The sequence below is a fragment of the Pteronotus mesoamericanus genome, unplaced genomic scaffold, assembly GCF_021234165.1.
Source record: "Pteronotus mesoamericanus isolate MK-2021 breed Mesoamerican mustached bat unplaced genomic scaffold, CSHL_Meso_final contig_20, whole genome shotgun sequence".
Taxonomy (NCBI): domain Eukaryota; kingdom Metazoa; phylum Chordata; class Mammalia; order Chiroptera; family Mormoopidae; genus Pteronotus; species Pteronotus mesoamericanus.
The window spans coordinates 78,923,674-78,951,032 of record NW_026555085.1 but is presented as its reverse complement, the minus strand read 5'-3'; the positions used below and the strand labels follow the sequence as shown (position 1 = coordinate 78,951,032).

Sequence of the window (27,359 nt, the reverse complement as noted above, 5' to 3'; positions counted from 1 at the left end):
TCACAGCACGAGGCTGAGTTCCAGTCTTCTGGGCGCCCCTTCAAAACCAAGTTAGGACTGCTTGTCTACCTTCAGTGCCATCCCCATTCTGATGAGTTTTCCCCAGAAGCAGAACCAGTGCCTAGTGAGCAAGCAAGGCATGGGAATCTATCTTTCTGACTTGCTGGCACAGAAAAAAATCACAACACCTGTGAACACCGGAGCCTTTAACATTCACAAAAAGTAGCATTTAAAAGTAGAAAGAGTTAAAGGAAAATGTACTTGTTTTCACCCTAAAAATCTACGATTTTCTAACACTGGTTGGAATAAATGTGCACGGAGCCTGGTGTTCATGACTGTGTTAGCACAGATCAGCATTCATGATCCGGTGTCTGCACTCTTCAAAATACAGCTTCTTCCAATCCCCAAACATGTTTCCTTGCAACGTTTCCCCTCTTCCCTTGGCATCTATTTCTTTATCAACAGTAAATGAACTATGCTTAAGGAAAATTAAAAAAGGAATTTACTGCAACCCTCTAAAGGCACATGGTCCCTTTTACCGTTTCGATATGTGCACAGGGGAAAAGGTTGCTTAAATGTTTTGCCATGTCTTCCTACCCCTCAGTGCCTGGCTAAAGGACGCCAGCAGGGCTAACATTATACCATTACATGGCTCAGCAGGTCCTCACTCACCCGCGTGCGGATCAGTCCTTTCGCTTCAGAGCACTGAGTAGTAGCGCCAAAGCAATAGCAGCTGCTGCAGCCAAGCGGGTTTTGGGCATCAAGTCCGAATTTGCCAGACCGGCACCCGTCACAGTGCACACCTTCCACATTCGCCTGAAGAAAGATGAGAGTTCCTCAGTGTTCATAACACTGAAGTTATGAGGGGGATAAACTTGAGAATAATAGGAGCACGCTTTTTAAAAGTGGAAAAAAAACAAAAAAGATCACTGAGTATCGTACCCATGTCATGTAAATGGTACATGTAGATAACCTTAATGAGATTTCATGACTCTAAAAAATGCCTTATTTATACCTAAGTACATTATCAAACATATCGTATATATTTTTTTAAGTCTAAGCAGCACATTTTCTACCATTCTCCTGTGAACAATAAGAAAAAGTCATGAGAATTTAAAATGCAAAACAAAAACATCGATTCCTAGACAACGGTGTGATACAAAAGCCAGTTGTAAAAAAGAGACAGGATATTAAAATGTAGATTTATAAAATTATTATTATGTAATGTACATATAATCACATAATGTGTATTAAATATAAATGGTAATGGGCAAATACAATAAAGATTAAATTAAAAAATAAATAAATATAATGTGCAGCCATAATTAAAATATGTAACAATGCAGCATTGTGTTTGGGGTTTTGTTTTAGGGCCCTGAATGGCAGGTGCTGCCTTTTCTTAAATTCTCAAGATTATTTTAAGAATCACTCCCTGGATTTCATCCTCTGTTTCTCTGTCCCTCTCCATATTGACTTTTTTTGAAAAGATACATGTAACTCAGTCTTAATTGCACTTACCTTGAAATTGATTTTTCAGATATATCTAAGACGGGGGGAAAAATCTCTCTCATCCTTTTTAATTGGCTGTTTTTCTACATCGTTTAACAATATTAATGAGGGCTGAAATTTCCACATAGTCACTGTTTGTAATGTCAGTATTTATATGTGATAAAATTTTACAGAACTTCCACAACAGCAAATACATTTTTCAGTGTACAGTGATTGCAGATTAATTTGAGGAGAAATTTTTTTTTAATAAGTCTTATTATTTAGCTCTGATTTTCTCTGATGATGCTTAAAATGTTTTTTCTCCCTCTCAGATTATTCTCGTTTAAGCAAAGTAGATACGTAAAGAAAAATATATTATTAAAAATATGTCGCATCTTCCAACTAGAAAGAGAAATTAGCCTTAAGTTAAAAAACATTTATTTATTTATCTCTTTATTTACTTATTTATTTTTATTGTTGTTCAAGTTCAGTTGTCTCCATTTTCCTCCACCCCACCCTCCCCCACCTCCCACCCTCAATCCTACCCACATTTGGCTTTGTCCATGTGTCCTTTAAACATGTTCCTTGATGGCCCTTCCCTTCTTTCAGTGCTTATCACTGTGACAATGAACATACATCAATAAAATCTCTGTGTCTGTCAATGAGTTTTTGTTTTTCGGTTTGTTTAGCCCAATGAGGCAGGAATAATGAACACTGGATGAAGTTAATACTGAGCTATGAAAATAGCATTGAGATGAGCTTTTCCTTAATGTACTTTGGTGGCATATACCTTACAAGTGCATTGCCCCGTCCGATCGATACAGGAGCACTTTTTAGTTTCTGAATCACAGGTCGCCTCATCAGTCCCGGGCAGGAAGCAGTCACAGGGAGCACAGTGAGGGTAGTTCCAGTGACCTCGCCTGCACTCTGTACATTTTGCACCGGAGAATTTTGGATGACAGTTGCACTGGCCTGTGTTTATGTTGCACTGGAAATCCAAGGATCCCACCGTGCTGCAGTTACAAGTCTACGGAGGAAGCCAAAACAGCAACCATTAACACCATTTCCTGGAAAATAGCTTAACGTTTTAATTCTGAGGTTTCTATGCTCCCATTAAACACATATTAATCACATGTCTATTATATTCTTTGGACTGCTCCAGTTTAGTTGCTTGAGAAACATCAGTGAACATAACACTAAAATTGCTTCCTGCATTTCCTAAAATATATGAGTGTCCAGAAACCATCACACTATTGAATAAGAAAGAAAATGTGCTTTCTCTACCTTTTTGTGGCAAGGAGGAATTAGGTATGAGTTTTCTCATACCTAATTTGTTTCAAAGGTTGAACTTTAGACAAAGTCATTTTACTTTTTCGTCTCATTTTTATAGCACTTAAGTTGTACAGAGACATACCTTACAGTTTAATGGAGGGAGACAAGTATATATGTAAATAGAACATAATGGAATAACATTATGTAATAGGGGGAAATGCAAAAATGCTATGAGAACATATAAGAAGCACCAAACTAGATGTGGGAAGCCAGGGAGAATTTAGAGAAGAGATGTCTAGGGTGTTGTTTTTGGCATTTCGTTTTTCAGACAAGCCTGATTTGAGGTGCTTTGCTGGTAAATACATACATATATATATATATATATATATATATATATATAATCTTTATTTGTGTAATTCAGAATTTTGCTAGAATTTTTTAAATTTTGAGGTTCTTTTAATTAATTTACTGGGACATGATGAGTTTTTTCTGTTTGAGAACAAAACTGTTCCTGGATTCAGTTTTATTTCTTCAGATTTATGTTTGATATTTACTTTTGTTCTAATTTACCAGTTTTGTTCTTCAGGATCCCTTTTAATTCTTCACTACTTTTGTCTGTCTCTCAAATCTATACCACCCTCATGTCTTCAGGAGTTATTTACTTATTTTCCTCTCAAATTTGTTCTCAATTTTATAGTTCCCATTTTACACAGTGAGAATTCTATTGTATGTATATACCACCAATGCTTATTTTAATGACACTACTGAACGTTTAGATTCTTTTCAAGGATTTATTTCCTCTCTTCTTTGATTTCTCCTCATCCATGTGTCTGTTTTTCTTATATTCTTTAAAATTTTTCTGCTCTTGATTTACAAAGTTTATCAAAGTGCAAGGTAATAGGAGTTCCAAGCATATGTCTAAAATGTCATTTAGAATCTTGGAATAAATAAGTGATTTTCAGAGACCAGCTGTGCCAATGATCAATCTACTGTCTCAGAGCTTTAAATTGACTCTTCCTTGCCCGGTTTTGTGGTAACAGAGGTTAGAACCTATAGACATTTCTCCATGGTCAGGTAGCTGAACGTTAAGCTTCATCAACAGAGGGCGCTGTAGAGACCAAAAAAGCTGGTGGGAAGACACTCCTGTACTGGGTTCTGTCTTCATTACTATAATCGTTATCATTATTTTATTACTTAGCTTGAGAGCCCAGAAGTTCGGAATGATTCCAACTGTGCCCCTAAGACCCTGAGGAGCTTCGTTTTGCTCATAGCTCTGTGACAGGCTGCTTCTAAGCCATTCCCATAGCCCTCAGAAATGGTACGCAGCTTCTGCAGACTAGCACCCACACACAAACTCTGCCACGTGTTCTGTTGTTGTTTGTTTTACCACAGGCAGGCTGCGTGGTCCTGTGGTAGCCACCCTCTCTTTAAATAGGTCTGAATCTCTGCCTTGCTGGGGTTGGGGACAAGGAAGTGTATGGCCTCTCTTAGCCCTTGATTTCTTTATGGTTCACCCTCCAGAAGCCTAGAACTGGTAGCTGTTTTCTTGTACCTGCAACTTTAGTAACTTTTAAGGAACTGCTTTTTACTAGTTAATAAGTCTTTGTATTTTTCTTTCCCTGTTTAAATAATTGGTGCGGTTTTTCTCCCAAGCGGGTCCTGCCTTGGTACTCTGGCTCTCTGTGTCTGAGTTTGTCGCCATACAGTGTTTATACTTAGTCTGTCACCTGACTCGTCCTGGTGCTGCACTGCCAGTCTTCTCAGATCTATAGCTCTGTGGCAGACTCACGTGCATAGCAACTTGCAAAATTTTTAGATCTAATCCTGGCTGGACCTCACTTTGTATTTCTCGCACGTTCATTGCTCAGCTTAATTCTTACATCCACCACGACTGTGGATGTTCCTTCTTCTGCTCCTGCCAAGAAGAATTTACTTATGGGACTACTCTTTCTAGAATATGATGTACAATACCAGCTTCCCATATATCATCTGTTTCCTGTCCAAAAGCTTTGTGAAATATTTTCCCAGATTCTGATATAAAAATAATTGCCGGGCCTTATTTTGGATATCTCTATGATTAAGTGTTTTTTGCGTCTTCATTGCTATCCAGTAAAAATTGCTGGATAGGGGATGTTACTAAAAGTTATTTTAGAACCAAAATGTGATTTATTTATTATTTTACAAACATGAACACAGTTTCCAAGACATTGAATAACTCGCTGTCATCACTCCAAGTAACTCATCCTTATAGAACATCAGGTGTAGACTGAGATTTCAAAGTAAGTATGATTGGCTTATTTACTTAAATAGCTTTTTCCTTGACTCAACCAAAATGGGCTATAATCAGAAATGGAAAATTAGATATGGATGGGAACTATAATAATGCAATAAATTTTTAAAATGTCTTATGAGACATCCTTGTGATTTAACTAAAATGTAAAATGTCTGCTACCTAACTTATTGTATAATTCTTAAAGACTAATTGGCAGTACCAATAAACATTGGGACCTTTCCAAAGCAGGAAGTATATCCAGCAAGTTCTAGGAAAGGCTAAATGAAATCATTAACCATATGTTTAGATAGCACTGTAGTTGACATCAAACTTAAATCATAATTAGATGTAATGTTTGTTTAGCAACAGAGGATTTATGCACTATTCCCCTGCTAGCAAAAGATGGCAGGCTTTCTATTCTACTTTAATAAAAGCTCAAATGATGTGTGTGCTCACACCTCAGCACAGAGAAATTATCCATGACACAAAGAGAGGAAAGCAATGAACTTAAAGCACTGTAGATTTAGATTATAGTTGTCCAAGTTTTTAAAATAGGAGAATACATGCTTCTAAATATTTGTGAGGGCTCTATGAATTTTTTAGTTGATCATAATGATGAGGTATCTATTCAGAAATTGAGATTTTTAATAGTGCTTCAAAGTAATCAAAACACTTCAACTTCAAACCACATAATGTTTGTTCAATGATCACTACATAATGGTATCAAACATATTACTTTAAAGAAACTTGGTCTATATTTTATCCTGATTTATCTCTTGAACATTAGATATCTGCTACAATTTCAGGAGTTTCATTAGAGTTTGGCCACATAATCGGATTTTGTAGCTAAAATGAAATCCTCCTAAGTTTCCTTATGGCTTATCTATGAATCTAGCAATGAGACAGATAGTTGGATTTAAAATGGAAAATGCAAAAAGTCAGTCATAGGCCTATGTAGCATTGTTCACACTCATCTAAAATTTTGGAATTCTTGAGCAATTTTTGTTTTGTTTCCAAAAATGTACCTCTATGAAACTTCGAACTTGATAATTACTTCCACCCTGATGCTGAATATATTTCTCTAACTGTGAGTGTAATCATGAAACTTTCTAAGGTCAATCGATGGAAACAACTGAGAATTTTTCTAAGTGAAACGTTGTTAATATGACTCTTCAGAACTTCTCAACTATTTACTACAAACTGAAACCTCACCATAATTTGAGGATAATTCGTATAGATTTTTTTGGCAAATTCCTTTAATTAGTTCTTGATTTGCTTGTACTTTGCACTTTGCAGATACATTTCATTGTGCATAAGTATGAGACTGTAGCTATTTTCACTTTATTACAGAGTTTTTTCCCCCTTTCTTTGGTAGGTATCATGAATGAGGTGACATAAATGTGTACTTAATTTATTATCTTTCCCACAAGTAAATCAATGTTAGATATTGATCAATAGCTGCAATCACTCTAGTGTGATAGTTCCACAGTGTTTTGTAATATTATATTGGATTTCGAAATGCCCAACTATAGAGCTCTACCAACATAAAAATCTTTAAGAAACATTATCAGATGAAATAAAGTTATTCACTCACCTTACAACCAGAGACAATGCTGTGGCCCCAGGTATTAGGTGCACATTTAGAACACTGATCTCCAATGGTATTGGGAGGGCAAATGCATCGGCCAGTATTTGGGTCACAATTATTACCCAGATGAGAACAGTTACAAGCTTCACAGGTGAACAAGGGAATAAAAAAGTAAAAATTTGATAGAAAAACATGATTTGTGTTGTTATATTTTCCACACTATAGCTAAGGATCCTTGAAAATAAAAACTCATCTTTTATATCATAGCACAGTGTACTTCACAGAGTTGTTCAACATGCATATGCTATAATTCACTTAATAATTTCAAAAAGTAAAGCATTTTTAACTTTTCATTATTTGAAGCTTAAAGAAACAAGAACTAGAGTGCCAGATTCCATGTTAACTGTATTACCTGATATCTAGATACTATATATAGGTCAGAATCTTGTTTCTATATTTAATTCATGATTATTTTTCTACACTGTATAGATTAATAATCCCATCCTGCTGATGATTCTGATTTGCAATAAAAACAAATAAGCTTAATAGGCTTCCTAAATTCAGTATATCATGACATATATAAATATATAATGCACATTTATTGGTGGATAAATGTACACATGTATATATACCATGACATATATAAATATGTATTTATAGATAGGTAGATAGATGTTTTTGAGTTTTATTTACTATGCCTTATTTCTTTTCAATATATTTTGAATTTCCTATGCTATGATGCAATATATAAAGAGTGCAAATTCACCCGACCTGTGCGCTGTCACAGAGAATGCGAAAGCAAGATTGAGATCTTCAAAGCCATCCAAGACAAGGACTCTATGCTGCTTATTACCAAATAGTTGACCCGGTTACTGAGTATATGCTAGTGCAGTGTTTCATATTAAAGAAAGCAGGTGAAGAAAAACCAAATAACTTGAATTTAAATAGAAGATGAATGTTATAAGAAATATTTAAGTTGGTTATATTATGATTAAATCTTTTTAACAAAATACATTTGGGGTATTTGATTAAGTTCATATTGTAAGGTATTATAATTATCATAACTCACAGCATTTTATACCGGCTGTGAAAAATGTTTAGCATAATACTTGACATGGGGTAAACACCAAATACATCTTAGCCATTATTTTTGTTATTATTATTATCATTGCTGCTAATTTTTAGCCAAAGGATTTAGTGCATATGTACCCTTTATTAATAAGAAAAATAGCTCTTTTTATGTTTAAATTTATGTGCTAAAAATATCTTGGGACAGTTCAAATCATTACCTTCAAATAGAAATTTTCTAAGTAGTTCTTTAATGGAATCATAACACTAACTTAATAGGAAAATTGAGTAATTAACTAGCTTTTTTTGTTAAAATAGAATGTGTATCACATGGATAATAACAATATAGAAATAATGAGAATAATTATAACAATAATAATAAACACATGGCACTTATGTGCCAGGCATTCCTCTGAATATTGCATAGGGCATTAACTCAACTAATTCTTACAAAAACCGAGCAAGATATATACTATTATTTTCTTTATTTAATAGATGAATTTTGCAGAGGGACAGGGAAACCAGGTCATTCAATTCAGTTCACATAACTAGTTACCTGTAGTGCCACTAAACAAATTTAAGCTCTTTGGAGTAAGTCATGCTCTCAAACCTAATACTATCTTGCCTATTTTGCTCTTGTTCTCTGTTATGTTTTTCTGGGTTAAATGCTACTAAGCCTGCATTTATTTTCTCTTTTTTATATTTTATTTATTTATTTTTAGACAGAGGGGAAGGGAGGGAGAAAGAGAGGGAGGGAAGCATCAATGTGTAGTTGCCTCTCGCACACTCCCTACTGGGGACTTGGCCTGCAACCCGGAGAATCAAACCAGCCACCCTTTGGTTTGCAAGCCAGCACTTAATCTGCTGAGCCGAACCAGCCAGGGCTAAGTCTGCATTTCTAAAATGTTATCTCTATTTCAATATTTCAAATAATATTCTTGATCTCATTTATAATTTTTGGTAGGGGGTATGTTTGAATATATAGCTCCATGTCATTAATTTCTATTAAGTGAAAATGTTAATGAGATTTAGATTTAGAATTCTTGGTATATACGGATATTGCCTTAGAAATCTCATGCAGATTCTTAAAGGGACTACAATAATAACATTTAGAATAATTTATAATGGCTTAATTTATAGTCACAACTGTATATCACAGGTGTTTGAGAATAATTTCAAATATTGTTCTTGCTGCTCTTCACCTAAATTCACTACAGTAATCCATAAGAAAGCCTTAAAATCTTCCTATGTACTTATGGTGCTGAGAGTATAGGAGTATCATTAGTATTGAATTAGTGAGTTTGGTAAGCAAAGGTTAATAGGCTGAAATAAGGGTCAATTCCTTATTAGCGGCACATAAATCAATGCTAATGTTAAGTCTTTACTTTCAGCTATTTTGTGTTAATTCCTACTCTCTATACCATGATTGTCAGAAGACTGTGGCTGGACATATGAGAATCTGCTTGAGGAAATCATGTCAGAAACCCCGCTTGCATTTTCCCATGAACTAACGTGTATCTAGAGCCAATCTGTTTCTTTCTCAGAATATCACAATTTTCAAGACACCTAAAAGAAGATCCGAACATATTTTTTTTGTACCACAGAAAGGTATTAACTTCCTGGATTCTTTTACCAATTTTGCAGTAGGAAAAGGGAGAGTTGAACTGTATTAGCTTGGGAGTAAAGTTTACACTAAGACAACCTTGGCTCCAGGAAAACTGCACATTTAACTTTCAGACTGCAGTACTTTGAGTGACTGGCTGAAGAGAGGTCACAGTCAAGAAAAGACACAGCAGAACTGGGATCTGCTGATGGATTTGTGTTGAGTTCTTGCAAGTACATCTATTTATAGGGTAGTTTTGCAAATTGCAATGGATTTCTTTTGCTAATGTATTAAAAATAAATATACATTTCTTATTAGGTTAAATATTTTGTAGCACGTATTTGTTGTCAGGTGCCTCTCCTTTAATATCTGGGAACCCTGCCCAGCAAACTTGCAGGTGGCAAGCCACCCAAACCAGAGAATGCAGGTGTGGTGCTCAGTCTTATTACAGACCTGTGCATCCACCTTCTTGGAAGTTGAAATAGCCGTGGGCACAGCGGTCACATTTCTTCCCCGTCACTCCAGGCTGGCACCAACACTGACCACTCTCATCACAGTCGAATGATTTCGACCCAAAGGAATTGCAGTGGCAGGGGGCACACCCTCTGGATGACTGCAGGCCAAAGGTTTCAGGCTGGCATAGGAAAGGAAAGAGAAACATTAAATTTAAATCAATTCATTCACCATAGAATAAGATGCAAAGTACTAAAACATCAGACAGAGGGAAAAGATAGGAGTTTAAGGGTTATGAAGGTTTCTTCACTGATGTTATGACAACTGAGTTGTCATTCAATCTAATGGAACGTTTTTTTATAATATCCAAAGAGAAAATTTCAATTACTTTGAAATTTCATCAAGATAAAGGCAGAATTAGGGCATTATCATTCAGTCTGATGTATTTTCACTAGCTTTTACCTATACTTCCTAAGATTCCAACAGCACTGTGGAAATAAGCTATGGCCGGTATTTTTATTTTAATTAAAATTTTTATTTGCTTAAATCCTAATAATCTGCATTGATTACTTTCAGTTCCTATGAACTCCTTCTATGTGGTAAAAATGCTTTCAATATTGTTACCTGCAGCCTAAAATTAAATAAATTATTTCCTCTAATATTTGGTCTAACATTTTTATATATCCATAAATACTTCTAATAATCACTATAGGGCTCACATTATAAATATAAGTTACAGGTTATGACTTCACTGACAAAATAATTGGTTTGACAAACATCTAGTTTCTGGGGTTTTATCCTAACAATAGAATTAGATTTATGAAAACATACATCAAAGATTGGGTAAATGAAGGAAATCTTTTATACTCTGATGAGTTATTCATATGCATATCTTATCTATTTATAAGAAGTAACTTTCTGTTGTCAAGTTTCCATTACTGGCATTGGCTGACTTTCTTGAAATACGTTATCAGACCTAGAGTGACTATAAGAAAATGTTGATGGATTAAAAATTACTCCTCCTAGAAAGTGGGAAGTACATATCCTACTTAAATTATGTCAAGGTTGTCTTTTAAAATATAAAGTATGTCACATTATTATGATGTTTTAAACAACGAAATCAGTTTCAGTAATTACTTTTTTGTAAAAATAATTCCTATTTTAGAAAATCAGACACAATAATTACTTCTTGGTAAAAATAAATCTTGCTACTTAATGTGCGCCACACAAAGAGAAATAAATAAGCTGCATTATATATTTTTGCCATTATTGTTAACAGTATTAAAATAAGTTCTGGAAAACAAAATGGCACTAAAAATTATTCTTCTAAAGTGGCTATAGCTAAGAGTAGTTTTGTATTTAAAATATAAAATAGACTGAATAAGTTTAACTATTTTATTTATATTTACTGATGACTATTTTATTTCTAGTTCTAATTCAGATTAATTTCACTACATGATAAAAGAAGGAAGTGTGCATCAGTTCTAAGAAATGACCTAACACATGATATTAAAATTAAATTCAATTATATAAAGAAAAATAAAGTGTAATTTTTTTTCAAAAAAATAATTTAATGTAAAATTCCTGATATCTAGAGGCCTAGAGAAATAATCAGAATTGGAAAAATTGTTAAAATACAAGCATGCCCATTACAATATTATTTATCATAGTAAGTAATTATAGAAGCACTTGAATGCTCAATGTTAGAGAAAATTTGAATGAACTAAATTATGATACGTTCATGCTAACAAATGATATGCAGTCATTAAATCCTGTTTTGAAGCAGATTTAATGACATGAATATGCTTAGTATATAGCATTGAGTAAAATTTCAAAAAGCAGAATACAAAATTATATATACACTGTGATTCTAATTACATATCTATAACAGCACACCTACTACTCAGATACACACAAATAGGAACATATATACATAGAAAAAAGACTAAAACCTAATATAGTAAAATATTTTCAAAAATATCTGAATCACAGAAGTAGTATTTTGTGTTTGTTTTTATTTCCTAAATATTCTTGACTTAGAAATCTGAGTTATAGCCAGTACTTTATATTCATCTTTATTTCCTAATTTTTTCTTTATTTAGCATATTTACATATATGTATACACACATATATATTTTAATGGTTAAATTAATAAAATATTAAGTAAACTTCCAAATCATAGTTATTAAAGAATTCTAAACTTGGTCATGTAAATAAACGTACAAGAAGAAATGTCTCTATCATACTTCTCTAATATTTAAATTATGTAGTTTTAAAGACTAAGTTATAGCAAAACAAATACTAGTAAATTTCAATAATACAATTGTAACAAATTTGGTGTTTAAAAATTTTTAACACCAGGGAAAACCCCTGAAGTATACAAATTTAAGGAGCAAATATTCCTCGTCAGGAACAACATTAATGAGGTGAAACAAACATGGGAGAGGGTGCCGGTCAATTTCACTGGAAAGTTTGTTGAGCTCCCTCAAATTATTCTTACTTAGGATAATAATAACAACTGGAACTTATATCTTGTGCTATGTGCCAAGCACTGCTCTAAAGCCCTTTATAAATAAGTGATTCATTTAATCCTCAAGACAATAGGGAAAAGAATATTATCTCCTTTTTAGAGAGTGGTGAAACCGAGGCGCTGAAAAATCAAGTAATTTGCCTAAGGTCACCAGCTTGCCATTTGTGGAGTCAGGATTCCAAATCAGCCAGCCTGCCTTCAGAGTCTGTGCATTTAACTCACACTTACTGCGTCAGAGAAAACGTGTTCTGAGGACAGAACACTGCTTTATACGATAATGCTGTAAGGTGTGTAAGAAAAGGGCATGGATGAGAGCTGAAGTTCTGCTAGATTTATATATACTGGAAACATTGTGATCAGTTACTATGCCTCTCTTTTACTTTGTATATGCATTTCTTACTTAAAAACATAATCTCTTGTAAAGATTTCTTCATTTAATAACAATAATGTTGATAACATCTAGCATTTAGGTAGAACCCTGTACCTCTGTCTGGACTTTATGCACTTTCTCGTGACTACCCTGAAACGTAGGAGGAGTCCAAACAGACCTTCTTGCAAGAGATCCTGCAGTGAAGAGTGTTACTGATGGACAACCTCCAGCTTCCATTCTTCTGAAACTCCCACCCAGTCCTGCGTCTTCTAGTCAATGACTGGTTACAATAAAGTACCAGAACCTTTCTGCCCAAACCAGGATTCCTCTAATGGGCAAATTTTGCTTCAGCATTGCCCGGCCAAGGGTTGGGATTTTGGCAGAATGCACCAAATGAGGGTTTTCTACCCAGTCTTTCCTTCCTTTTCTCTCTTCACATAGTCAGCCCTGCACCGCCCCAGAAGGCTCCTGGCATGCTATGCTCCCCTCTTCCTGCCTCCTTCACAGGCATTTTTCCCAGTTAATCTCTTGGCATTTGCCTCTTGGAAAATCCAAACAGATGCAAACCCTAGGAAGTAGGTCCTACTAGAGATGAAGAAGCTGAATTACAAGAAGATTTAAGGAGCTGTTTTAGAGCTAGGAAGCAGTGAGGGTGCAATTTGACCTGAGGCAGTCTGAAATGAGAACTTGTTTTCTTAAAATGTCAATAGAGCCAAGAAATAAAACCATGCTGTTTTTTTTTCTCTTTGCTTCTTTACTATGTACTTCATTCTCATTTTCTTCTGTCCCCTACACTCAGCTCCCATACAGGCTCTGACTCCACACTGGCAAGTCCTGTCTCCGGCTGCTTGGCAGATTGGCTGCGGAGCTGGCCTTCTCTCCTCCCTTCTTCTCTCCCTTTCTCCCAACATTTGTTTTGTTTTGCCTTCTGAGAAGGGGGCCCCAAATTATGTAGCAGAAAATATACTTCCTTATTTTGTGTGTTCTGTGCATTTACCATGTGTAAACATGTGTTTCTCGTGTTTGTTGTATCCTGCAACAAAATTATGGTGTGGACATGTAACCCAATCATTCATTATGCTGAAATTGTCAGGTCAACGGGCTGGATTTTCTTGGGCAAATTCACAGTTTTTCCTAGATTTCTCTTTTTTTGCTCATTCATAGAAGTGAGTTTGCTCCAAATGATGCCCAAGGCCCTTTCCACTCCTGAGATTATAGGTTCCTGCACATAAATTTTTCTTTGTTTCTACACACCCATAGTTAATTGAAACTTTATTAACCTATGAACTTGCATATACTTTGAAAACATAGATAGCTAATTTTAAAAGGCAAGGCTTCAATCCAAAATTGTCTAGTGTTGGCATTTGCAGCTGGCACAATTAGCAGTCATTTCTTGGTAAAATGGCATTAGGGATTGTCAGCCGCAGCACACAGAACACAGCACGCCAGGCAAGAGCCATGCAGCGCTTCTGGGGTTACCCGAGCTGCTGGCCGGTAGGCTCCCCGAGGGCACCCGCTGGGGCTGCTGAAACCCCACCTCTGGGGAGACCCCAGCACCGCCTTCGCTCTCCGTGGATGTTCCTTCTGTTGGTGCACCTGTCTGCTCAGGTTGCACTGTTTCCCTACGAAGCCTGATTTACAGATACATCTTCCTGTAGTATCACACTGTGGCGACACAGAGCCAACGGGATTGCAGTCACACAATACACAGAATTGCTTCTCTGGGTCCCACCACATATTCGACTTTAAAAGACAAAAGAAAAAATAAAAACAAATAAAAGAAAGAGCATACAATACTCTTCAAGAGAGAGAAGCAGACGACATTTTCAAACTTTCTACAGAAAGGCCAGTTTGATGACATCTGAAAAATACTTCTGTTTACCAGTCGGTAGTACCAAAAATGCATAGTTATGTGAGAAGTGGTACAAATCCACTTGCTCTCCCAGAAAAACGTCAAGGTCTTATCCTACTGAAAGAAAGGGCAATTTGTTCAAGAATGGAGAGCAAGACACTTTTACTATCGTTTCACTTTAGCAAAAGGGTGACTCTAAAAATTTCTGGAACTAACATCTAAATAATGGGACTAGAACAAACAGTTTGCTAAAAGCAAAGGGTAATGGCACGTTTTATTCTACCAAAAATATAAAGGCAAAGGAAAGAATATTTTACTCTCCATAGACTAGAGAGTAAATTTGTATCTTATTTGATTTAAAAAAAGTGTGAAGTACAGAAAATATTGCACAAATTCACTGCCAAGGAAATACAGTTTGAAGGTCAAATGCTAGTGTACAGTGAATTTTGTTCTATTTTGAGAAGCCATTTCAAAGATCACGGTAATTTCGCATGTAGAATTAGATGATCCTGAGCTTTTGTTCAGTATACTAAGGTGTATGGCATCGAAAGCTAATGAGACTTTTCCAGGCAGAAGCAATTCCATGCTCAGCTCCTGCTCCTTACCTTGCATCTGTCACACCGCTGGCCCTGCACGTTGGCTCTGCATTCACACTGTCCTGTCCTAGCGTGGCAAATCTCAGAGAAGGAGCCATTGGCGTTACAGTAACAAGCTGGAAAGAGAAGAGAGATCGGTCACCGGGAAAAACTTTCTAATAGTCTTCAAAGGCTCATTAAATAATAATATCCCCAAGATGATGACATGGGTGACTATATCTAGAATAGAATGTTTTCTGACTTGGTAGATGATCTGTTAGGCATTATGTCATTTGATCCTTACAAGTCTACAAACTGTAGGATTAATGCATGTAAAACTTCAGCACAGTGCCTGGCACATCACGTTATTGAATTATTAATATCGCCATTATTCCAACCTTGAGAATGAAGACACTGAAATCCAAAGAAGCCATAAGTCATAGGCTACAGGATTGCTAGGTGATATAGCTGAGTCCAGAACCTCAGTTCCGTGATTCCAGGTAAATGTGCTCTCAATCACTCCTCCAGCTGTTTCATTTCTTTATAGATACATTGGGGTAACATTTAAAATATTATAATCCCATTTTAAGTAATGCACATTAACTCTAGAAGTAAAATAATTTTGAGATATTATCAAAATTAATAGCACCCACAGCATAATATTAGTGCCATCACTAATTAAACATTAATTAATTTTTTCAATTTAATAATTATTTATTATGTGCCTGATGTAGGTTAAGCTCAAAATATGAGTTTAAGAAAAAATTAATATATGTACATATATACACACACATTTATATTAAAGATTAGAAAGTATATAAAATAAAAACATTATTTCAAGTGTACTAGAAATATAACATTATAATTCTTAAAAATAAAATTTTTATTTTACAACTTCTACACTATCTCTAAAGGTAAAAAAATACATTGGATTTAAGTAATAATTTGTTATTTCTGTGTTATGAAGTTGGTTGATATTATTCTGAAACATGTATCAGTCTAAAAATTAAGTGGCCTTTTCACAAATGTAACTAATTAATGGCTTACTCCATACTCTATGAGTATATTTTCAATGGTATATATAATTGCACTGATACCAGAATAAAAAATATAAGGGGGAGATGATATGAGAGTTTAGATTATTCATACATATTTTTGGTAAATACTGTATAATATTTCCTGTTCCTGGATACTTTGATCTAAGCATAACTTATAACTACATTATAAATAGCTACTCCATCAGCTTATGCTGTTATTTTGTTCATCTTGCTCCAGATTCTACTTAGTTTTATTGCTTTCCCCAAAACTGCTTGCTTTTCGTCCACTCGTTCAGCCTTCAGTGTCTGCCGACTTCACAGCAGCTGAGTGGGTAGGGTGCCTGGCCCCATCTGCAGCCGGTCATTTTCCTCAGGCGACAGCCCAAGGGGAGTCAATATTTGGGGTGTGAGAAAAGGCTGAAGAAAATGTTTTTTAACTATCCATTTCATTTGAACACTAGAATTACTGCATATACTTTTAATTTCTTTATGGAAGTTTCTTATGTATATTATATATAAATATTTTAAAATGTCAATAATTTAGAATTTAGAAGCCAATTTTCCTTGGAGTGGGGAATATAAGATTAAATTTACCAAAAATTGTCATCCAAAAAATAATGAAAGCAATACAGATTTTTTAATTGTCATTTTTAAAGAAATGTATGGCACTATATATATATTTGAAAAGCAAAATATACTTGTATTAGTGTACTTTTTATGGACAAATCTAGGTGAAACTAAAATAATACTTTATCATGAATTTTCTTCTCCTGAGGATTTTCACCTATGTATAGAAGAGCTATTATATCTATAAAAATTATCAAAATAGATAATAAATTTCTTATATTTTTAATCTTAATTGTATACTGAGGAGCCTTAAACACCAATATTATGCCTATTACTCATGGTAAGTGGTATAAAAATTGGTGATGATTCAAAAAGTATTTTCATACCATATTCTTTTGTGTGTGGCTAAGGCTTCATGCTGCTGATCCCCAATTCACCCAGACTTTTTGTTTAACCAACAATAATGTGGTTTCTGAGGGGGTCATCTTAGCTGTTGCTTAGATGTCACCCAACCAGGGATTATGTGGCGTGTCTTGTTCAAGGAAAGGATCTGCAGTCACTACTCTCTTACAAACACCTGCCAACCTGTATTTTTGTCTTTATTCCCGTAGAAATATTAAGGGCTTTTCTTGCTCTGCTAACTCCTGACAGTGTAATTGGTGCCAAATATAGCTTCACACCTAAGGTCTGCTTACATTCACTAACTTTGTGACCCTTAGGTGAGACACTTAAGGATTTTACTTCCATTTCTGCCCAGAAGGTATAAATACATGACATCTGTCCCAGGACAATTATAAAGGTCTAATGAAATAGTAGAGGTACATTTAGGTTTTGTGGCATAATTTATCTAATGTATTTTAGGAAAGCTAGAATGAAAATACCATGATTAGAGATCCTGAGTGTAATAAGCTGATTTATAACTGTTGGCATAAAGCAAGTTTCCCTACGGGGGAATTTGAAGAAATTTCAAAAAAGGTAACATGTGGCATTTTAGGTGAAGTGTTCCACAGAGACTATTCTGACTTTGAGATTGAGACCTTTTAGACATTCTGCCTTCAGACCAATCCTGGACACTCGTGAGTTAGTGACCATTGTCGGTTTTGCTTCACCAATAAAGTCTTTATCAGTTAAATATTCTTTTTAAACAGAGTTTTTCTTTACATAGCAAAAAAAAAATGAGTGAAAGAATCCCCTCAAATTTTGGAGGGACTTATTGGGAAATAGAAGTTCAATAAATGATTAACATAGCCTTAAAATTAGCAAACCATGGATATTCACCAGCACCACAAACACTCCTACAGAAGGAGCAACCACGTGTGAGCATCCCAAGCACTGGAGTTCACTAGATACTGTCTATGGGATAGATCCTTGAGACTCCACAGAAAATTATGCCCCTTTAAGTAAATGATAAAACTGAGTCTCAGTGAGGTCAAATGACTTGCCCCAGCTCACACAGCTAGAAAGTGAAGATCCTAGATGGCATGTTTGAATGTGATAATTTCTTAAGCTCCCTATGATTTTATACAAATGCCATAAACCCACAGTGCTTAAAACTGAACCTGTTGAAAATTTGCCTTAAAAAATAATTGATTTACAGATGATATGAATAAATGAGAATTGTTCCAGAGCGATTTGTTTTTGATTCAACAAATTGTCATCTTCAAATGACAAAAAGCTGACACTCATCTTGCAAATCTATGAAGAGAAAGACACATTTCTTATTGAAATGGGCATCCTATCAGGTCTTTGGTGTTTACAGCAGAAACAATAACAGAGACTAGATTTCTCATGGTTTCTATATTTTTGCAGTTCCTGGGACTTAATGAAATGATTGGAAAAGTCTTTTCTTACCCAATGTCGCTGGCAGAAGTATACTGTTGGGTTGATACTTGTTCTGCTTAAAGGTTATGACAGTAGGTGAAACTGACGATGGCAGCGTGAGGCACTTGAAGGCTAACATGGACTAACATTCCATTTCACTCTCCACAACAAGATCTCCCTTGCCTAGTATATTAGCACCACTATAAAGCATTTGTAAGTTCTTTAAAACACTGTATAATAGAGCTAAGGAGAAAAGATGAGGGAGGGATGTACTGACTAATAGGAATGAAGCCCTATGCTAGCTAATTCTGTGGAGCAACAACAGATAATATTTTATGTTTATCCCTAAGGTGAAGGTTAATCACTTAACAATTCCAAATTCCAGTGTGTAAAAATATTGGCAGAATTTTACACTTACGATGAAATGTAAAAGTGTAAGGTTCACATATGAAAGGAATACAGATTCACAACTACTGATAGATACTAATAAAATAATATGGGCAGATAATTTATGATTAAACTTGAGATAAACAATAAAGAATAGCTAGGTCTTACCTATTTTCTAAATTCTTTTTTGCTATGGACATAAGTGTATTTAAAAATCTTTGTTCCACATAGAAACAGAACTACGTATATCATTTGCAAAACAATGGCATTTCAACAGTGCATCAACTTTTGAATGATTTACTTTTTTAGTAGGAAAAATATTTTAGGATATGCAGACTCTGTGTATAGGTTGTATGTCTATCATACAGGTATTACACATAATATACTACTCTCCAATCCCACTCAAGAACTCATCAGCCACTTTGAGGCGCAATGCATCAATTCTGTCAGGGGCATCAATAGTTCAGGACTTACGTTGACAGTTCTTTGCATCAACTGCGTCTCCAAAATATCCATCAGCACAGAGCTCACAGTACTGGCCTGTTGTACCTGGCTTACATTTCAGACAGGCGCCAGACAAGCTGTCACAGCTGCCAGGGATGGAGAAGTCAAGGTTGTCATTGCATTGGCATGGCTGACATGATCCTCCGAGTACAGAAGGTTGTCCAAAATAGCCTTCTGCACACCTAAGGCAAAAAATTTCATCAGTGAGTATTTGGGAGAAATTAATGAAATCCATTGGGGTAATGCTTACATACTTTTCACACTACCTTTCTCCCAGGATATGCTTTCCTTCTAAGTGTTCCTTTTCTCAAATGCAAGGTGATTAAAAAATGTTTTTCCACAAGTGCAGTGTAGATACAAGATGAAATCCTGCCAGCCCCACTAGTAATTAGATTTCAGCAAGAAAAAAAAATCTTGTTACTGGCACTGAAGATGAGACCAAAGCATAATAAGAAATCTGCTCCTGGCACTCTAGAGGAATCTGGGTCCATGTTGGAAAGCCTTTGTAGTACAACACATCATATGTATGGACTCCAATTGGTTTTTTTCTGTACAAATATGTAAGGTTCACATTTGCTTTTTTTGTTTGTGTTGCCGCAAAATCTTGTTATGAGAAAACAGGCTTGCAAAGAAATTCAGTAGTGAGAATTCAAAATTTATTAAACAGAAAATTATAACTCAAAAGTCTCTCATTATTATTTGTGTGGAAGCTATGGGTATCTCTGCATCAATAATAGGTTTGCATGTATTTGCATATCCTCACAGAGGCAGATTTTCACTGAAGAGTCTTTACTGAGAAGCACATATGCCTGTATATTATGGGAACCTGCCAAAGGATAATGCTAAACAGTGCCCACAACTCATATTAGCATGCTCTAGGTTTTTTTTTTAAAAGGACCAAACATTATTTTAGATATTATTGGAAAAACAAAAGTTTATTTATGAGGTGTGGCAGGATTTTTGAAATTATAGTATGAAAAGATCCTTTTTTCATGTTCCATTTTCAAATGCTGCTTCATGTTACAGATGCACAAATACATCTTTATTGGAAGCACCTATTTATATTCTGCTCTGTCTTCTCTTTCAATTGTTTGCTCATGCTTCCTATTAAGCCACACTTGGCAAAAGAGAAGCAAAACAATGTATCTGAAATCTTATGGTCAGGCTAGTTCTGTTATCTGTGTTGTCTTAGCAAAATAAATAGTCTTTTTCAGCAAGGCTCAAAATTGAAGGGGAACAAAAACCATGGGGAAGAATGTAATTTCTATAGTAACACTACTTTATGCTCATCTACTCACAGATGTGTAAATCATTGTGTAGAGAAATGCTCTCTACCATTGGAAGGAGAAATGGTTTAAATCCAGTATATTGTATGAGGATTCTTTAATATCATCACAATTATGGGGCTAAGTCATTAATTTGGTAAGATACATTAATTATTCTAATTTATAGATGCCATAATAGCCTTACAGAATTAACCTTTTATCATAATTTTTAAATGCAATTGTCTTAAATTATGCTCACAAAATCTCTTATGAATTGTGAAAGTCATTGTATAAATATTGCTTGGAAAAACATTGCCACCTACAAATATAATTGCTTATTATCTTTTATAACATATGAACTAACATTCGAGTGCTTAAAATTCCCCCACAATCACTTTAGGAGTGGCTTGACAAAGATAATAGAAAGATCCTTTTAAAGTTTAACCTAATTCTTCTTGCCTCACTTGAAATTCAGAGCTTATGATCACATCCACATATATTCACATCTCATTTTGTATACCATTAAGAGAGCGACTTCGCTCCACTAGAATAATGATATACAATGATCACTATCACAGCCAACAAAACCCCATTATTTTCAGCTCACTTTCCTCAAAATGACTGTCCTCAGAGATGGTATTATATAATAAGACCTGAAGATTTTTCTTTTCTTTTCTTTTCTTTCTTTTTTAACAGGGATAATAAAGATCTTATTTATATTAAGCTTTTATACTGGATGTCACACATTTTACATGCATTGATCAAAGGACTTGAAGATTTTTCTTAACATAGACACCAATTAACAAGTCCAAAATTCTCCCACAATAAAAAAATACCTCAGTCTATAGCAAAATAACTGCAATGAAATAGGATAACTGAAGAAGCATCTAGAAGCATCTGCCTTTTTTTTGTTGTTGTACAAAATAAAAGAGAACTTACTGAATATACCTGATGGATAATTCATATGTCACTTTATTGAAAGTGTGCTTTCAGGGTTTATTATTGATGTATGTGCATGTGTGTGTATTTCTGTACATAGAATAGTATTCTTAGATATTTATAAAAATGTTTTAGTAGAAATTGAGAAGTGATTCTAGGGTCAGTGAATACAATACTGCTAACCATAACTTTTATTAATAATAACAGTGTTTTATCGTTTGATAAAGTTGGACTTAGCTAATATAAATTAGTGTAAATCACTACCTTTTGGTCCTCTTCAGCTTCTCAAAATTTCACTCTACCAATATCAATTTTAATTTAAAATCTCAAGTCCTCTCATTTTCACATGTAAAGTAGAATGAGAACTTTTTTTTAAAAACAAAGAGTATTAAAAACAAAGAGTTTGTTGGATTCCTTGCTAGAGAAGAACACCTTGACATAACTAAGTCACTGGTCTTTTCCACATTCGCTCACTTTTTAAAATCAAATTACAGTATTTTAGAAAAAGACCTTTTAAATGCAGATGACACCCCACATAACACATACAGTTATGGTTGTTTCTATTGATGACTTAGGAACAATGCAGAGGAAGAGAGAAAGAGATAGAGGGTAGATGTAGAGGTAGAGTTGACAGAGATAGAGGTAGAAATAGAAAGAATGGCATAAATGGAGAGAGAGAACAATAGGACGAAAGCAACACCGGTGAGACCTTTAGCTCATTGTACCCCCTCTTTTCTTCAACAGCATCTGCCCTAAATCTGTGGCCTGTGTTTCCATTATCTATGGACTGAAAACAGAGCTTTTATCTCCCTAAGAAAATTAGTAAAGCTCTTGCTTTTCCCCTACCTGCCCCTCCTCAAACATTACTGAGCACTTTCATAGGATGCTAATATAAATAAGGTGCAGTTTTTACTCTACAGTCCATGAAGAAGAAAGATACACTTAAAAATGTAGTGCTGAACTGCTACAGATAAGCAAATACTGTTGCGCAAGCACAGGAAAGGGCAACCTGCTCAGATTAGGATTAATTAAGGCCTCTTTTTGGATGATACTGCTGAGTTTTAAGATTTGAGCAGACAGAGGAGTGGAAGGGTTACAGTATTTGAGGCAGAGGGAACAGAACTGGCAAAGGCACCGAGGGGGGTGGCTGGAGCATAAATCTGAATGTCTGTGCAATAATCCTGCATTCTTATCCTCCATTTGGCCAAATAAGCTAAAGACTGCTTACATGGTGTTCTTCTGCAAGTTGTAAAAAAAAAAGGGCCTCTTTGGGCATAGGCAGAAAAATGAAGAGATAGTAGTCTTTGCTGGGCACTGAGGTACAATAGAGGGTGTGTTGGCAAAAGAGGGAACACTGGATTTGATATCCTAATCTGCCCCTTGACTGAATACTTTTATGTAGTGTGCAAACTGTGGAAGTGCACAAGTGGCCCTGTGAAACCTCACCTGGAATCACAATTTCGCTAATGGTAAAACCAAGTTAGTATATGCGTCTCTGTTTTCTTATTTCCGCAACCCTGTGCTCTGTACCCAGGATTCAAGGGCTCGAGGAGACCGCAACATGGGTAGAGTCTCACCAGCACAGCGATCAGGCGGCAGTTAGACTTGATTCAGAGTTAGGCACTTCTGAGGCAGGCAACAGCTAACTGGGATTTGGGAATGAATATTGAAAAAACAAAAAAGAATTCTTTGACAGTGAATATGAATCATGTGGATAAAATTGTCAGCGACTTTTCCAAATATTAAGCAATTAGATTCAAATACCTTCTGCGTTCTCAGTAGCAATTGTGAAATTAATCTTAAATATTCCCTCTCTCCTCACTTAAGGAGGAGTTGTTAAAAGTTGGCCAGCTAGGAGGGACAGGGTTTAAGGGGTCCATGTACCCCATTAATTTTTGTGTGGTACTATGGATCCTATTGGGTGAACTTGTCACAGCCTTTTTAATGTCTTTCTCATGATGTGTGATATGTTGCTGAGGCTACAAACTTATTTTGAAAGTTGCTTAAAGCCTAGTTGAGCAGGTTATCATTAACACTTCGTTCACTTTTTTCATTTTGTTCTATGTTCTTTTTCATTTCTCTTGATGCTCTGACACTTACCCCTTTTTGCCTATCTAGATACTGTCTCATTTTTCTATTTTTCTCCTCTTGTCCAGATTATAAAAGACTAGAATCTTAGCAAAGTGCCATGATAAATACATGTTCATTCACTCTCTTATTTATTTGGTTTAAAACATTTCCCAGAGGAAAGCAGTGATATCTCAAAGTATGGCTACTTTGGCTCCAAGCAAGAGTTTCCCAAAACTCTAACTAGAGTTCTACATGTAAAAGAATAGCAGTCAATATTTTGCCGTATCTTGTCTTGCTCTATCTTCTTTTTCATGATTTTTCTTCATTCTCTCAATTCAAGCAGCAAGGCCATCTTGTACTAGGTGACAAGGTGGAGGGACCCGGCAGGCAAGACAGAAGCAGCAGAGGAATATTCGGCTCTAAGAGTCACTATTTTTATGAACTTGGCACCTTCTCCTGCAGTTCAGCCTTAAAGAGAAAATGGGATGGAGATGGAAAGGCAGAAGAGCAGTAGTGAGGAGAGCAGAAATGCCGGGGAATCCCGGTGCGGGATGAAAGCAGCGGAAGGCGTCCCGTGCCCCGTGGGGGGTACGAAAAGAGTGGACGGAGTTACTAGCCCTGAAGGTAAAAGTAATCAAGAGGACATGGAGAAGGAAGAGGTCCGCAGAAAGACGCCTGGGTTGGTTATCAGGGCTGGTTGGCCCCACTATATATCTGTTGCCCAAACTACACACTCAGCCACTTATGCGTGCATGTGTGTGCACAGGCAAGCACACACTCATGCACTCCAGGCTTTTGGTCCTAAGTAAGCCTGTCAAAACTTGGCTTTATGTCTCAGAAGCGGGGAGGAGAGGGAAAAGAACTTAATTTTTTTAAAAAAACCCCAGAGATATAACATTGTGTAACTTTAAAGATTACTTGACAGATTATGTTCCAATGCTCTCACAGCTTCTACCTATGGCTAATTAAGTATCAGAATAGAAATTAAATTGAGGTAAAGAATGTAAAGTTACAATTCCTGCTCACCTGAGCTGGACTCTGGATGTAAGATTTTAAATTGTAGATGGTTCAGACACTATTGTCTAACATGCATAGAAAATACAGGGGATGAAGCAAATCAATATAAATACTTCAGAGACTATGCTCACTTATGTAAGTGGGTTTAGTGGCTCTATATGGCAGAGCAGCCATCATTTGTTTATAATACTGCATTTTTGCAGTATTATAAAAGCATGAACTGGATGGTCACATAAAACTCAGAAACACTGAGTTCAACAAACTGAACAGATTTCCTCACTCCAGGAACATGTCAGAACTTTTAACATGTTAATAGGTACTTCCCAAGCTTATGTGATCACAGCACTCTGTTCCAAGAACATCTACAGCTTGAGAAACACAGCTTTGGTTTTCCACTGATGATTTTATGCAGATGATGTGCATAACCTGATTACAACAATCACTTACAGAGTAGATTTGATGATGAGATTTTAGTATTTCCTCCTTACCTTAACCTTTATTCCCCATCCCTCCCACTGAGGCTGACACATTTCAGAAAATGTTTCTCCTGAACATTTTTGGACCCAACAAAGGGACTTTTTGGCTTATATAAATACAGAGAAATGATAAACCCAGAATATTCTTGAAAAATCCTAATCCCAATTCTTACTAGAAAAATATACAATCCCATCCTCTATGTAATAATTATTTAAGACTATTTTTGACTGAGAAACTTGAATTGGAGATTAGATATGCCATTTGATACACTGCATACGAACGTTTCCATCTTTCCTTAACCAGATTAATAAAGATTTCAGACGGGGAATTGTGCTCTTTGTCAGGTATTTCTCTCCTTGGTGACTTTTTTTATTCAGATTAGAATTCTCTCCAGAATCCACTCAACCATCCCCACCCACGTTAAAGATGTGAGTCGCACGGGCTCAGGGACTGTATAATGTACCTGTTCTTATGCTCTGTCTAGCCCTGTGCCCAGCACACAGTAGTTGCTAAACAAATGTAAGGTCTTAAATTGTAGATGGTTCAGACACTATTGTCTAACATGCATAGAAAATACAGGGGATGAAGCAAATCAATATAAATACTTCAGAGACTATGCTCACTTATGTAAGTGGATTTAGTGGCTTTATATGGCAGAGCAGCCATCATTTTCTAGCTAAAAAAAACAGTTGCCTGTCATCAGCCAGAGGGTGTGTATGGGGGGTGGGCATTAGGCATTTGATGTAAATCTGTTCTGGCAATGTTATAGTCAGCTATTATCATAAGTAATATACACATGTCCTCTTTTTTTAAAACACAATTAAAGACCTCCAGTTTCTTGATTTCAAATAAATCCTTCCTGCTTCATTTCTTTCCTTCCATTACCAATTTACAATGCTTCCACACTCACAAGTAGTACTTGTTGCTGCTAGGAGCTGTCAACCATCCACAGACTGCTAACTGCTGGCTAAATGCTCTCTGAGAGATTGGCTCCAGCTTCATTTATGAACCCCCATCAAATAGGGGTGATGGTTGCCAAGAGCACAGGAAAGGATTGGCAGAAATAGCCCTCTGGTGCTAGCCTCAGTGAGGGTGGGTGAGAGCAGGTCACTTTCTCTGCCCCTGAGCCTGCTCCCCCGCGAAGGCAGCGAAGAGGACTGTTTCCAGGGCTAAAATCAGAGAAGTGTTGTGTTTGTCAATGATATCAAGGGAGGATTTTGTACCATGTTCATACTGAAACTGAAATCCAGACAAGTCTTTTCTTTAAAAAGACTTTAGGAGGAAAAATGATCACAGAAATTACATAAAATAATATCTGTGATTCCACAGCAAAGCAGTCTACTAAAAACCAACCAGAATTAAAATACTGCCTTAGAAGTACACAGAAAAGGATATAAATAATGATAATAAATTACATTTTATTTCTATTTTCAAATTATATTTAAGGTAAATTATGAACCACTTGCTGAACTATGAACTACACATTTAAGCCACATTTTAAGGACAAAAAGCTAATTATGAAAAATAAATGGTGTCAATGTAGACAGTAAGATAAATCTTAAAGTGTATGTCTTTCCACTTGAGCAATACTTTCTAGAAAGATTGTAGGTTAATGCTTAACCTTTAAGATTAAAACATTAATCAAACATTCTCGAGTGACTAGAAATTTATAGAGCAATTTCTAGAGAATAAATAAACTATAAAAATATAATGCATTTGTTTGACAAGTATGCTGAGAAACTTTATTTCATCTCACCGAGTGTGGTGGCTTTTCTGGGGAAGTGCAAAGGATGATGATGCCTGTGGTTTTTATAGCTCCCAAGGCAGAAATCATTTTGAAAGACAGTGTAGCCCGTGCTTACCTCTCACAGCGTGGTCCTGTGTACCCGACAGGGCATTCATCACAGATCAATCCAAGACTTCGGTCTAAATGGCACATCGGGCTAAAGCTATGTTGATGTTGTCGGGGAACAACAGGGACAAGGAAGAAGCACATACACAAAGTCATTAGCAGCATATTTTCATTTCTCTTTCTCCAGTACTGTTGTGACAAAAGGGTACAGGCTGGTCATTCTTGTCTCACAGACGGAGATTAGGGTCTGGCCAATTGAGGATGAAATGACACTGCTATTTCTGCAGATGTGAATATAGCCCAGTGGAGAGTAATATTCCAGTGACATGTTATTAACTGACTTTTGACTGTT

General features: G+C 35.8%; 1 protein-coding gene across 1 annotated transcript in view; it reads right to left on the bottom strand.

The window, feature by feature from the left end:
• Positions 1-27,359, bottom strand: part of LAMA2 (laminin subunit alpha 2) — a 525,989-nt gene that overhangs the window by 173,799 nt on the left and 324,831 nt on the right. The window contains exons 18-24 of the mRNA XM_054569946.1: positions 27,018-27,104; positions 19,358-19,569; positions 15,102-15,208; positions 9,745-9,925; positions 6,627-6,763; positions 2,279-2,515; positions 673-816 (exon numbers count right to left, since the gene is read on the bottom strand). Of these exons, the coding sequence (XP_054425921.1) occupies positions 673-816; positions 2,279-2,515; positions 6,627-6,763; positions 9,745-9,925; positions 15,102-15,208; positions 19,358-19,569; positions 27,018-27,104 (1,105 nt within the window). The remainder of the gene's footprint in view (positions 1-672; positions 817-2,278; positions 2,516-6,626; positions 6,764-9,744; positions 9,926-15,101; positions 15,209-19,357; positions 19,570-27,017; positions 27,105-27,359) is intronic.